Source organism: Bactrocera dorsalis, unplaced genomic scaffold, assembly GCF_023373825.1.
Source record: "Bactrocera dorsalis isolate Fly_Bdor unplaced genomic scaffold, ASM2337382v1 BdCtg015, whole genome shotgun sequence".
NCBI classification, from domain to species: domain Eukaryota; kingdom Metazoa; phylum Arthropoda; class Insecta; order Diptera; family Tephritidae; genus Bactrocera; species Bactrocera dorsalis.
This window is the reverse complement of record NW_026038066.1, coordinates 152,633-165,582: the sequence shown is the minus strand read 5'-3', so window position 1 is coordinate 165,582 and position 12,950 is coordinate 152,633. Positions and strand designations below refer to the sequence as shown.

The 12,950-nt window shown below is 37.4% G+C and overlaps 4 protein-coding genes across 11 annotated transcripts; 2 read left to right on the top strand and 2 right to left on the bottom strand.

Annotated features, from left to right (window-relative positions):
• The first annotated feature begins 20 nt into the window (after nucleotides 1-20).
• On the top strand, nucleotides 21-4,197 carry LOC105225530 (DDB1- and CUL4-associated factor 6). Of its 8 annotated transcripts, none has more exons than XM_011204038.4 (5): nucleotides 21-485; nucleotides 1,395-1,588; nucleotides 1,651-2,877; nucleotides 2,945-3,555; nucleotides 3,618-4,197. In XM_011204038.4, the coding sequence occupies exons 2-5, from the start codon at nucleotides 1,480-1,482 to the stop codon at nucleotides 3,876-3,878; spliced, it is 2,208 nt and encodes a 735-aa protein (XP_011202340.2). In that variant the 5' UTR covers nucleotides 21-485; nucleotides 1,395-1,479; the 3' UTR covers nucleotides 3,879-4,197. The 8 variants fall into 8 exon arrangements, with proteins under 8 accessions (XP_011202340.2, XP_019845552.2, XP_011202341.2 ...); XM_019989993.3 differs by having other exon boundaries at nucleotides 21-392; nucleotides 1,427-1,588; nucleotides 3,618-4,120; XM_011204039.4 differs by having other exon boundaries at nucleotides 1,427-1,588; nucleotides 3,618-4,120.
• LOC105225531 (uncharacterized) lies at nucleotides 4,108-6,842 on the bottom strand. Its single transcript, XM_011204041.4, has 3 exons — nucleotides 5,766-6,842; nucleotides 4,427-5,699; nucleotides 4,108-4,360 (listed from the first exon to the last, which is right to left on the bottom strand). The coding sequence occupies exons 1-3, from the start codon at nucleotides 6,606-6,608 to the stop codon at nucleotides 4,191-4,193; spliced, it is 2,286 nt and encodes a 761-aa protein (XP_011202343.2). The 5' UTR covers nucleotides 6,609-6,842; the 3' UTR covers nucleotides 4,108-4,190.
• Nucleotides 6,843-6,872: 30 nt separating this feature from the next.
• On the top strand, nucleotides 6,873-10,124 carry LOC105225529 (ADP-ribosylation factor-binding protein GGA3). Its single transcript, XM_011204037.4, has 7 exons — nucleotides 6,873-7,055; nucleotides 7,134-7,294; nucleotides 7,349-7,723; nucleotides 8,040-8,274; nucleotides 8,342-8,930; nucleotides 9,036-9,522; nucleotides 9,582-10,124. Exons 1-7 carry the CDS (start codon nucleotides 7,019-7,021, stop codon nucleotides 9,792-9,794), a joined length of 2,097 nt encoding a protein of 698 aa, XP_011202339.2. The 5' UTR covers nucleotides 6,873-7,018; the 3' UTR covers nucleotides 9,795-10,124.
• On the bottom strand, nucleotides 9,885-11,524 carry LOC105225528 (protein LST8 homolog). Its single transcript, XM_011204036.4, has 2 exons — nucleotides 11,239-11,524; nucleotides 9,885-11,130 (listed from the first exon to the last, which is right to left on the bottom strand). The coding sequence occupies exons 1-2, from the start codon at nucleotides 11,353-11,355 to the stop codon at nucleotides 10,300-10,302; spliced, it is 948 nt and encodes a 315-aa protein (XP_011202338.1). The 5' UTR covers nucleotides 11,356-11,524; the 3' UTR covers nucleotides 9,885-10,299.
• Between the last annotated feature and the right edge of the window lie 1,426 nt (nucleotides 11,525-12,950).

Here is a 12,950-nt window from a genome sequence, read left to right as displayed (position 1 = left end):
AGGTTGTTTGCATGTAGTGTGTGGAAGTAATAAGAAGAGGTATTTGCACGAAATGACAAGGAGCGATAAAAACAAAGAAAAAATTTATACAATTTGGTAATTTCTGGGACTGGGGAAAGAAATACGAACAGCACAATATTTGGAAAACATACCGCGATGTGCTAAGAGCAGGTCAATTGCTGCGAAAAGTGACAAAATAATGAAATATTAAGGCATATTTTAATTATTCGGAGTTTTTCTACTAAACTTCTTATAGAAATGTACAATGTGAAAATTAATAATAACCTTGACAAGAATTTGCTGTAATCATTGCGGACGTTTGAACTATCAAATCTTTATAAACAACGGATTTTTTTTTGTAATTAGGGGAGAGTGAAAATCAAATTTCGAGTGTAATAATTTATATACAATTTGCTATAAAACATTATTTAAATTGTTTAAGGGTAAATAATTAAAAATTGTTGAGGACATAAACACCCAAAATTGTAAGTATATACATATGTGTGTATAGTGAATGGTCTTGAAATGTTTACCCGGGTAAATACATCTAAGATCTGCATGTTTGGTTATTAAAAGAGCAGGAAGCTATTTCACATTTTTGTCGTCAATTGTTAAAATGTACATATGTATATACATACATACATGTATAAGCAAGTACATTGAGTATAGCCAATACGTAGAAGCGTTCTTTGCAGGTGCCTTTCAAAGTTTTTCATGAATAATAAATACTGAGGGGCTTTCTTTTTTCCAAGATAAGGCCTTGTATACTCATCTGTGAAATTTACATATACAGACATACATATATATTATGTAGAACAATTTTTGAATTATATTGCATTATACAGTCAAGGAACTTTCTTTTATTGATTAATCTTACATATATTTACATAAGTACATTCATACATATTACTATTAGTCGTTTGATCACAAAGTATAATGTGAAACCTAACATCTTCTGTGGCAATCTTAAAATCCATATAATAAACAACGCTCGAAAAAAAATTAAATTAAACTTTTGTGTTCCAAGCAAAATTTTTTCTCATTGAATATGAACGTATACGTACATATGTAAGTATGTACATTTAATTATGTATGTATATAGAAATATGCAATATTTGATTATCTTATTTCTTCAATTTCTATATATGTATGTCCATACATAAGTGCATAGATACAAATATATACATATGTATTCCTAGTCACAGTTTTTGTTTATAGCAAAAGATAAGGTCTAGTTTAGATTGTCCGTAGCGTCATTTGCACCTTATTTGAAAAGTGTGAATATAAGTAACATGTATTAAGAATGCTATAGTGCCACAATAAAAGTTGGAAAGGACGATAAAAAGATATTTCTAATAATCCTCTAAGTTATCGCACGGTTCTATTGCTTTAAGGATCTTTATAGTCCATCTATTTCTTCAAGAAGTGCCTACATAACTAAAAAGTAAACGCAAGGTGAATTTGGTGACGCTACATAGAATGTCTCGCGAGCGTTTGAACAAGACCAGCGTCTTTAGAAGTGTTTATAATAATCAAAGTTTGAATTCAACACGAACTGCCACTCATAACTACATTGCGAGTACCAAAGGTACATATATATTAATAATTAATTCTATTTTCCAAACTTCCTAAAATTATCCAACCTTTCAGACTCGCTGGACTATGTGCAACGTTTGGGTTTGATGAGCCGTTTACATGTGCACTCTGGCTGTGTGAACACTGTTAGTTGGAGCAGCACGGGCGAATATTTGTTGTCGGGTAGCGATGATCAGTGCATTGCTATAACGAACCCACACAGTCAAGAGGTACTGTTGAAATATAAAACGGCTCACAGGGCAAATATTTTTAGTGCACGGTTTATGCCACAGTCGAATGGTCATTCGATAGTATCGTGTTCTGGAGATGGCATTGTGTTGCATACCGAGTTGTTAGCTCCATATGTTCGTCGGCAGCATACACCATTATTAAATAATGTTAACACTGTGATACCGGGCGCTGATTCTACGAGAGAGACTGCTCCTATGCAGCCCTTATATGAACATAGTGAAAATGAGGCTAAATTGAGTTTTTTTAATTGTCACAAAAGTGGTACAACATATGAAGTACTAACCATACCTTCAGAGCCAAGGTCATTTTTAAGCTGCGGGGAGGATGGTACAGTCCGTCTTTTCGATTTACGGCAGATATCGAGTTGTCATAAGACATGCTGTAAAGATAATATACTTATATTCAGCCCATCAGCGGTTAATGCCATGGATTTGTCGCCCATCAGTAACTACTATGTAGCAGTCGGTAGTTCCGATGCGATTGTACGAGTCTATGATCGACGTTACCTGTCGATCATTGACTTTAGCGATAGCTCTATACCCACTACTGAGAGGCATACTAAGCCGATTAAAGCCTATCCAATTCCCATGATGACGAATCGACAATATCGCATAACTTGCGTTAGATACAGCCCCGAAGAGTCTGAACTGCTGGTAAGTTACTCTTCCGAGTATTTGTATCTATTTGATTTGCGTCGTGATGGTGTAGACGTAAATGAGCTTTACGAAAAAGGGCGAACAGCTGATGTCAACAGATCATCTCCTCCTCCCACTTTAACGGCCGAACAAGTTACGCGAAGATTACGCTTGCGTGGTGATTGGTCCGACACTGGACCGGATGCGCGTCCTGAGAACTACCCGAGAGGCCGAGTGGAAATTGGACAGGTGCGTCCGCAATTGCAAGCGAACATAATGAGTCGGATGACAGAGGTTATATCTCGTATGCTGAACGATCCACGAACACGAATGGGTCTTTCCGGCCAAGCACAAGAGCTTAATCGTGAAAATCAAGCGACGCTTTTGGCTGCAGTAGCAAGAGAAACGTCAAACGGTACAAGCAAGAAAACTGAAATAGTAATTGTTGATAAAAAATCATAATTTTTCTTTTGTTTCTTTAGATTCGACACCATCTACTTCAGGTGCTTATTGGCGTAGAGTTGCTAGTCGTTTGCACAACTCTCGTACTATTAACTTAAATAATACAATGCCTCAAACGCAGGTGATTTCAACTCAACCTATCTCTACAACGGCTGTAGTCAATAATATTAGTCGACCTCCAGAAGAAAATACCATAAATGCTCCAGCAGAACCGACAAATACGTCCATTACCGATACGCCTAATATTAGCAGTGCTGGTCAGCAAGCCATACAGTTCCGTGACGATGAAGCGGATACTTTGAACGAAGAACTTGCGGAACTCGACAAGCGTCTTTTCGATTATCTGCGTATGAAGTTTGTTGGGCATAGAAATGCACGTACCATGATTAAGGAAGCAAACTTTTGGGGTAATAACTATATTATGTCGGGATCGGATTGCGGACATATATTTACTTGGGACCGACGTACCGGGAAACTAGTCATGTTAATGCAAGGTGATCAACATGTTGTGAACTGCTTACAACCTCATCCTGAGCTGCCCTATTTAGCGAGCTCAGGCATAGATTATGATGTAAAAATATGGGCTCCCTCTTTGGAGCATGCCAATTTCGATGAGGCGGCAGCTGAAGATGTACGTATATTTAATTAATTATTACTGTAAAATAATTTTGTAAAGTTAAAAAAAATCTTTAGCTCATGAAACGTAATGCAATAATGTTGGAGCAAACTAAAGATACTATCACAGTACCAGCGGCTTTTATGATACGGCTGTTGGCCTGTATTCATTCTCTGCGAAATCGCGAACGTATCCTTAACCCTGAAGGAAGCAATAATACTAACCAAACAGAAAATATAAACAATGACAACAATAGCAGCGCAACAAACGAGCCTGAGAGTTCTAATTTGAATGCGGATGGTGGTGAAGCTTCGGAGGAGACTAACAATGACGAATAAGTGAGGAATATGAAAAAAGTTCATGTCCAATACACATTGAAATAAAATCCGTTTATCAGATGGCATAATCTCGAAGTGTAATAATTACAAGAATAAAAATTTAGAATTTCATACTAAAGAAGCAACGCGTAAAAAACAGTTAAAAGCAATAAGTCAGAACACTATTATAAGAATCAATTACTTTAGCTTAGCTCTTGAGGAGTATATGCCTTTTAAATAAAAATCGATATTCCCTTCTCCAATATAGTGTATATGTATTGTACGACATAAATATATTAAATACGAAGTGGCTTATAGCACACTTTCAATCACTTAAACATTAACTGCGTTTTGTAAAGCAGTCTTATCATCTACTATTATATTAGCTGCCGTATTCGCTGGATTCGAGCTTAGTAGCTGCTTTGTTGACGAACTCGACGAATAGCTGTCACTAGAGCTGCGTGTAGATGCTGTATTCACGTTTATCGGATTATCTAACATGTCTGCGTAAAAAAAGTAATTATGTAGATAGTTAAATTAAATATATAGGAATGCCTGCAAATGAATACCTGGTAGAGAGCTCACATTGCTCTTCATATCGCCAGCTATAGTACTAGGTATGCCAGAGTTGGCTGTGGTGTTGCCTGGACCAACTATGTTGCCAACTGACGTTGATTTTTTATGGAGATTCTTCTTGGCTAAGCTGCTGGTGCCTTTAAAACTCCCTGCGTTTCCTTTTAGACTACACAACTTGTCTCCACTTTTGGGTCGTTCGCGTTCTCTTTCAGGACATAAGGGACTTAAAATGGAGTTCTGTGTGTCTTCGGGTGTGTAATAGTCCGAGTCATCCGCATTGACGACCGCAGTCTCAGCATTGCCGCTTGTCGCACTCTTTTTCAATGAAGTGCTAGATTTCATTTCCAATACATCAGCAACCTCATTATCACTGTCATTATTAATTCCAATTACTTCTTTGTTTCGCGTAATATTTGAAGATTTGGATTTATTATCGGGAGTTAGTAGTGGCGATAATTTCTCGTTTTCGCTGTCATCGGTGTCAAGTTCATTTTGCGATGGCGAAGAATTTACGCTGTTAGAATTTGAAGAGCGTTTCATTTTTGGCACCTTTAAACTCTGACGTTCATTGACAATGTGTAATTTATCTTGGGAATTGCTAGGGTTCGTCTGTGTTTCTGTATCGGCCGGAAGTGTTTTTTTCTGTGCTGCTGCTCCAAATCCTGTATTTGCTGAGCTACACACATTACTCTCATTTGCTATTTCTACTACAGAGAGGGTAGGGTTGGTTGTGCTACTTGTGGCTGTAATTGTACCCACTTCACTCGTGTTTGTAGAAGTTGAGACATTTTTCTTGATTTTAGAACGTCGTTGGTTGGGTTTTAAAGGAGAAGTTGCCTTATGATTCTCAACCACCATTGAAGCGGTGAGAGCTACCCCATCAGCCATATCACCGTCATTCGGACGAGGTCGACCTACAAACTGTGGCGGTCCATTGAGTGCTTCTATAAGTGACACTGGAATGTAGCCGGGCGGTATGTGTTGATCACATGGAGCTGGTTCTCCTGGTGCCGAGGTGGGTGTATTTTGATGCAAAGTGTGAGAGCTTACTCCTTTTTGAACTGCACGTATCTGAAGAAGTGCTCGGAAAGGAGCACGGCAAATAGGGCAGTTATTCGCTTGATAACGTAATGAATCCGCACAAGAATTACATAGACACAAATGCCTACAAGGTAGTATAAGAGTGTCACGTGTCTCACTCATACAAATAACACACTCACTTCCATGGTCATCGATTTCTTCATCGATGGAACTTTTGTTAACAGCCTAAAATAAAATAAATTATCAGAAATTTGTGAAACTTAGTAATTTAAATTAGACGTAATTAATTACTTTGTTTTCGATACCATATATTTCTTGAAGTAGGTAACAAAGGCCATCAACGAAAATTTTTTGTTTAAGAGCTCTCAATACATAACTGTTTGTTTCAGGATGGTGATCAATAACGCATATAGTTGTATGCGATTGCCGACAGTCTTCATTACCTTCCTCTACTACGCAATGTATAGCAACTGGATATTGTTCTTTTGTCTGATTGTAGACTAAATCATCCTCAGGAATTAATTGCGGATTGAAGGTGTGACTCGTTTGAGAGAAGAATTGATTTATACCTTTTTCATAGTGGTACGTTTCGGATGTTAGTCCATCCCGTGGCACAAGTGTTACGCCACTAGGGCTTACTTCCTCAGTACAAAAGTAATAAATTGTTATGGCGCATTTGGCGTCCGAATCAAAAGTGAACTCGATATTATAAGAGAATGCTCCGGGTTGTGCCGAACCATCACCACCACCACCAAGTTCGTTAGTGATAATATTACCATCAATATTATCTATGTGTGTGTTGGCGGATACTATTTCTTGTTTTTCGGGTGAAACTCGTACAAAACGTACCGACTCTTTACGTATGTTTACTAGGCTTTTCAGAGTTTTAGTTGGCTCGCTGGCTTGAGGAGGGGGATAAGGAAATGCTGTGGGACGACTGCCAAGGAAATTCAAATCGGCGTTCTCGCCAAATAAATAAGACTCTGGTTGGGGTGTGTCGAAGCGTTCTCCTCCCATGATAAAGTGGCTTCCAAAAAAGTTACCCGAGCGAGGAGGATATTTGTAGGCATGAGTTGAATTACGTTGCTCTGCCTCTTCCACTGCACCATTTTGTCGACTCGTAAATGCACCCATAGATTGAAACAAATGTAAGTTGCAGAGACTAAATTGCAATTAACTTTCACCAAACGGAAAATAGTTCCATAAAATCCAACAAATTTTAATTTGAATCTAATAACTTCACATATTATTATCACACTCTTTGACCTTCACATTAAAACAAATTTAGTATAGCTTTTAAAATATATATTCATAAATTTAGTGTATATCTTCCGCAATATGTATTATATTTTCTTATGGATCGATTGAATAAATGTCAATGTGATAGGTGTGTTCAAAGAAAGTTGCTATACATATTGTGCTCGGTCACAGTAAGAAATGTCAAAGATTCATTACTCACAAAAATCGGAAAGAATAAGAGAACTTTGCAAAAATAAAGACTGAAATAATTTAAAGAGTTTAAAAGAAGTGTTTAATTAGAAAATATGACTACTAACGAAAATATTATGGAAGAAATGTTAGGTGAGTTGTCATGAAAGATATATAGCTAATTTGATGGAAACTAAATAATAATCATTGTTTGTACATTTCCACAAAAAGATCGAGCGACAAACCCCAGTCGCGAAAATATAGACGAACTAAGTTCACAGATGTTTTGTATGGTCGTGCGGAGTAACCCAACACTCGTAGACAAAGCGCTAAAAATGATTATGACGAAAGTTCGATCCAAAGATATCACTGAGTCCACAAGGGCGATAAACGTTCGTATTATGTACTTACATTGTAATAGTTAATAATTATTAAATTTGTTTTAGTTACTAGAAGAATGCATGAGTAAATGTGGTCCAGAATTTCAAGCCGAAGTCGCTAAGTTCCGCTTTCTTAATGAACTCGTTTATCTCGTTTCAAAAAAATTTCAAGGCGGTGAAACACCAGCAGCTATTAAAAAGAGGATCATTGAGTGTCTGTTACTATGGACAGCCGAGTATCCTCAAAAAGTCAAAATACAAGAAGTTTATAAAAAGCTCTGCTTAGAAAGCGAAGTGGATCAAGCAGCTACACCGGTTGTAGAGTCTAAGCGTGAAAGTACGCTCGGCATAGACGAAAAAATGTTATCCATGCTCATTAACAGTAAAGACCCCGAGAATTATAAAAGAGCAAATTTATTAATACAAAATAGAGTGAAACAAGTAAGTCTTTGAAGAACACCCAACTCTTTTTTTACACGGTAGACACGTAATAAATGTAAATATCTTGCGGACAGAATGTGTAGGTAAGAGTTATCGAATAAGGGGATTTCCCGGTTACTACTATGAATATTCATTTCAGCAATGGTGCCAAGTGTGGTAAAAACAAACATAATTACAGTGATTTTGAAACCATACTAATTTTTTTTTTTCAAACGTGTAACTTCAAATCGGTGTAAAAAGAAACCGTGTAAAAAAAGTGCTGGATGTAGTTTTTTACATTCGAAATATATGACAGTTTTTGCTTTTACTTTACAAGGATGCCCGTCGAATGGATTTTATGATACAACATAAAAACTTTTTACAAGAAGTTACAAACACCGTCGAATTGTTAGTAGAAATGCTAAATATGTATGAATCGGAAGGGAAAGAAATTGACGAGCAGAGCGAAAGCATGTCGGTAATGCGGGAATTGTACCATTCATGCAAAAAGTATAAACCCACAATTGAGCGATTACCTACGTTATTGGAAAACTGCGACGAATCCTTAATTGGTAATTAATTTTGATTTAATTTTCAGAAAGATTTTATATATTTTTTTTGTTTTTTTTTTTTTTACAGTTGAAGCTGTAGAAATTAATGACTCCTTACAAAATGTTATAAAGCGATTCAAGACTTTGATAGGAACGCCAACGAAAAATCAGCCAACCAGTGTTTTGTTAGGCAGTACAGATGATGTAAAAGTTCCAAAAGGCGTCTCAGAGAAAACCTTGAAATCTGGAAATACTGATCTGCTGTCAGATTTATTTGGGGAAGAATCAAACGAGGTTGCATCCTCATCGACCGCTGCTACATTTTCATCGATTGTTGACCTGGAAATGTTTGGTGCAACTGGCAATTCCAATGAGAGAAAAGGGGAAGCTATTAGCTCAAATCCACTTGATGATTTAGATTCACTATTAGATATTGGTTCTGCGTTAATTAGTGATAAACCGGCAAAAGCTGAAATCGTCAATGATGTTTTTAGCAATAATATCTTAGAACCCACACCTGTAACTAGTGCCAAAGCGGATGTGTCTAGTGCCTTGCAAGATGTAGATATTGAAACCGAGACAAATTCTTATCGAAAAATGTCCACTATTGACAAATTGAGTGAAGATCTTTTTCAAGCGTCTTTGCGGGACTTAGAACGTGTATACAGCTTTAAAAAGTGAGTATAAAGAGCAACAAATATATTTTAAAATATAAAAAACTATATACAAACCAAGTACAATTTTAAATTTAATGTAGATAATTAAAATGTTAACTCTTGCAGAACTCCAGAGAAACAAACTTTAAATGCCTTGGCTGAGGAAAAATTAAAATGCAAACCGATTCCAATATTACATTCAAAAGATCTGCAAAAAAATTGTGAAAATGTAACCCAACAGGAAAAAGCTGAAGAGGAGATATTTCACGAAAGCTCTGCGAAAGCTGATGTTTTAATAATACCTTCGAAATATGAAGGTGTCGATGCTGAGGCATTAGATTCCGAGATCTCAAAAACTGTTAATATTGAAAATATTAAACAGGAATCGCCCAATATATGTCAAACAATAGCTTTAGCTGATATTGAGATAGATTTGGATAAGGTAGAGCCTGCTCCTGGTGATCGCGTACTGTGGGACGATGACGATGTAAAAGTAATGTTGACTTTCACTAAGGATCGCCCCAGTAAGGAAATATCAGTAATAGTGATCTCCGTGAGCAACAAAAGTAAATTACCTATCCACAATTTTAGATTTGATGCCAGTGTACATAAGGTTAGCTAAATACTACTAACGGTATATGCAAATAAATGAAGTAATGTTGCTTTTTTCAGCCCTGCAAAGTGCGCTTGTTGCCACCAACAGCTGTTACCATGCCGCCGCATAAACCATTTCGTCCGGCAACTCCAATCAATCAAGTAATGTTATTGCTCAATCCAACCTGTAAACCGACCGATGTTACTTGCTTTTTGGGCTACAATCTTGGCGACGACCCGGATCCGATAAAAGAATGGAACGTAGCTAAAGACATTCCATATGTTGAATAAATATTTTTAAAAATGGTCTTTAAATAGTAGTTAGGTGCAAATTTTTAATTGGTTCCGATTTTCAATACATCGCGTAAACAAATTCCCAGATTGTATTAAACATTTTATTAAATATTAAAGATTTTATTTCTATGCCTCACCACGTTTTATAAATATTATTAAATTTAACTTAATTAGAATTATTGATTTAGATTTTAGTTTGTTATCTATGCATTTTCAAGAAAATAGGAGAAAAACATTGTTATGTATAAAAATACAGTGCAGCTAATAATAAAACTGAGGGAAAAATGTTGCAATTGAAAACATCGAATCCCACATTCGAAAATAGTATATTACGAAACTTGTTCTCTTTTTTCTTGTATATATTTGAGTTTCAAATACCATTAACGTACGCTGTGAATAAGCAACATATTCCACCACTCCGACTACTTCGCTTTTCTTTGCGGCGATTATATTGATTTCTTGCATCAGACGTGCCGCTCGTTTCACTCCCCTTCACTTCGTGTTATTCTGAGACGATCTCATCTTTAAATGACAAAGCTGTAATGGCTTTGGTGTGACCCGTATACTTTCGTTCCGCGTTTTTAGTTTGTAGCTTCCATAAGCGAGCTATTCCATCCGATGACGCGGTGAATACATATTTGGAGTCGGCACTGAACGCTGCATCCCACACCCAATAATTTTCCACGCTCAATTCACGCCACATTGTAAAATGTTCAGTCTCCCATATTCTTGCAGTTCCATCGCCTGAGGTAGTTATTAGCAGTCGTGAGTCTGGACTAAATTTACAGCGCAGAACATAACGTTTATGCGCAGCTATTTTTAATTTGGGACTAAGTGTACTCAATTGTTGGTTTGGCGACGAGCTTAGAGACCAAATATAACAGTTTCCTTTATTGTTAACGGCTGCCATATATTGTCCATCAGGTGAGATTGCCACATCCTGTATGGAGGCATCGACTTCCGGTATAAGTTGATCGTGTACTTCAGATTTAACATCCCATAAATATACACCACCATTTTGAGAACCCATTGCGATTTCAACTTGATTTGGATGCAAGCACGCAGCATTAACGGGGGCTTGACAGTCGAAAACACGTGAGCAGTGTGGTTGAGGCGACAGCATATCCCATATGCGAACACGGTGATCTTCTCCAGCAGTGAACATCCATTTACCATCCTCTTGGAAACCCAAGCGTGTTACATTTTTTTGAACACCTTCAAAGTTTATGACAGGGGTTGTGCAACTGGTCTCCATGTCATATAGGCGTATACATTGGTAACCACAAGCTGCCAAACGAGTTTTATCAGGGGTTCGGTCAAGTGCGTTCACTTGCTGCAAAAAATATGGGATATTATATTTGTGTAAAACGCCACTCTATCCAGTGTGTAAGAATACATAGATAGAAACGGCTAAAACATACAATTATATTCCTGAACTTACTGAGGTGTCTACAAAGCGCATTGAATGTATACAGTGGCCGGTATGTGCTTGCCACAGTTTGATTGAATGGTCATAGCCACCTGTGGCCAAAATTAACTGATCTCCAGTAGCTTCCATTATGTATACTTTCACAATGAATGATTTAATAATTCATACTAAACAAATGCAATGTTACGAATATTTAGAAAGGAAGCTAAAGTTGTCTATATTAAGAATATTGTCACAAAACCAAGATAAATTTGTTCACTTTCATTACGCTTTGAAAGGCCTTCTTATTGTGGGGTCTGTTTTTCTCATCCTTCTATATGTCATTCACAATGAAAAAATTGATTATTTTAGTTCTTTCTTCAACCTTTTGTAATGCAATATTTACATTGATTCCGATACTTTTATTGTTGTGATTAAAATGAAATAAAGAGACAAAAAATTGTTATTATATTTAACAATTTAGTTTTACGAAATTTCAGCATATTTTTACAATATTATACACATAATGTACATTCAAATGGCGATTGACATTACATTTTTCTTGCTTTGATGGATAATTCATACCTTAACAACGAGGTGTAGAAAGAAAAATCTATATGTGAGAGAAAGCAATATGTTAACTCAATTCGAAATATCTTAACGGCAGGACCAGAAAACGAGCTGTTTCAACGCTTTGCGTCAAGCATTTGTTTTGACAGAAAAGTTTGATGTACGCTTTTGTATGGGTACGTTCAAATAAAAAGTTCTCGACGCGAAGAGTTGTTTTCTTCCCTTCGTCGTTTCAGTATGAATTGTTACGCAAAGCGAGGAAAGTTGCGTGTGAATGGGTTTCCAGAATGAAGGCTTTGCTTTGCGTTCTTTTCTCTACCAAAAATATGAGTGTTACCCAACATTTTGCTTCGTTTTGCTTTGCTTCGCCTCAATGTGAACGAACTCATACAAAACCAGTTATTTGTTAACGCAAATGCCTGAAGAAAAGCGATGCAAAAGTTGTATATGAATCATCCATTACACTCTCGCAACGTGTTACAGTGTCTGGAATACTTTTGGCACCTTGCAGTTGTATGCTTTGCGGGGAGTCCAGGTGAATTACTCCATCAATTGTTGGAAAAAAGGAGAGAGGAATTGTCCTAGATCTACAGGGTCACAGCGTATAAAATAGAATAGAATAGAATTTAATTGAGGTATGCACTGCGACCTTGGGTCTATTGTGCCCTCTCCTAACTCACAGGGACTCACCAAGCCCCAGCAAATCGATAAATTCTAGTATTTTGCTGGGAGCTAGTGAGTCGATGTGATCCCTATCCGGAAATATGGTTCCAAGGGCCTTAGACCTGCGTCTGCAGACTGCGATGCAGTCGATTAGCAGGTGCTCCGGTGTTTCAGGTTCCCTGTCGCAGGACCGACAGTTAGCGCAAGAGGCTAGTCCTAGGTTGAATAGGTGCCTTTTCAACTTGCAGTGGCCGGTATAGACCAAGAGCCTGAGTTTAATCCTTGGGAGGTTGATTATCGATCTAAACCTATTAAGGTTGTACCCCCATATTAGCAACTTGGCATGCCGCATACCATGCGCCCGTTGCCAATGACCTTCTCTACCCACTCTTTCTTCCTTAGGGAGCAGCTCCTTTATACCCTACCATGTATGTGGAGGCTGCGGAGCGGGCGAGCTCGTCAGCCAGTTCATTGCCGGCTATGCCTCTATGACCAGATACCCAAATTAGGTG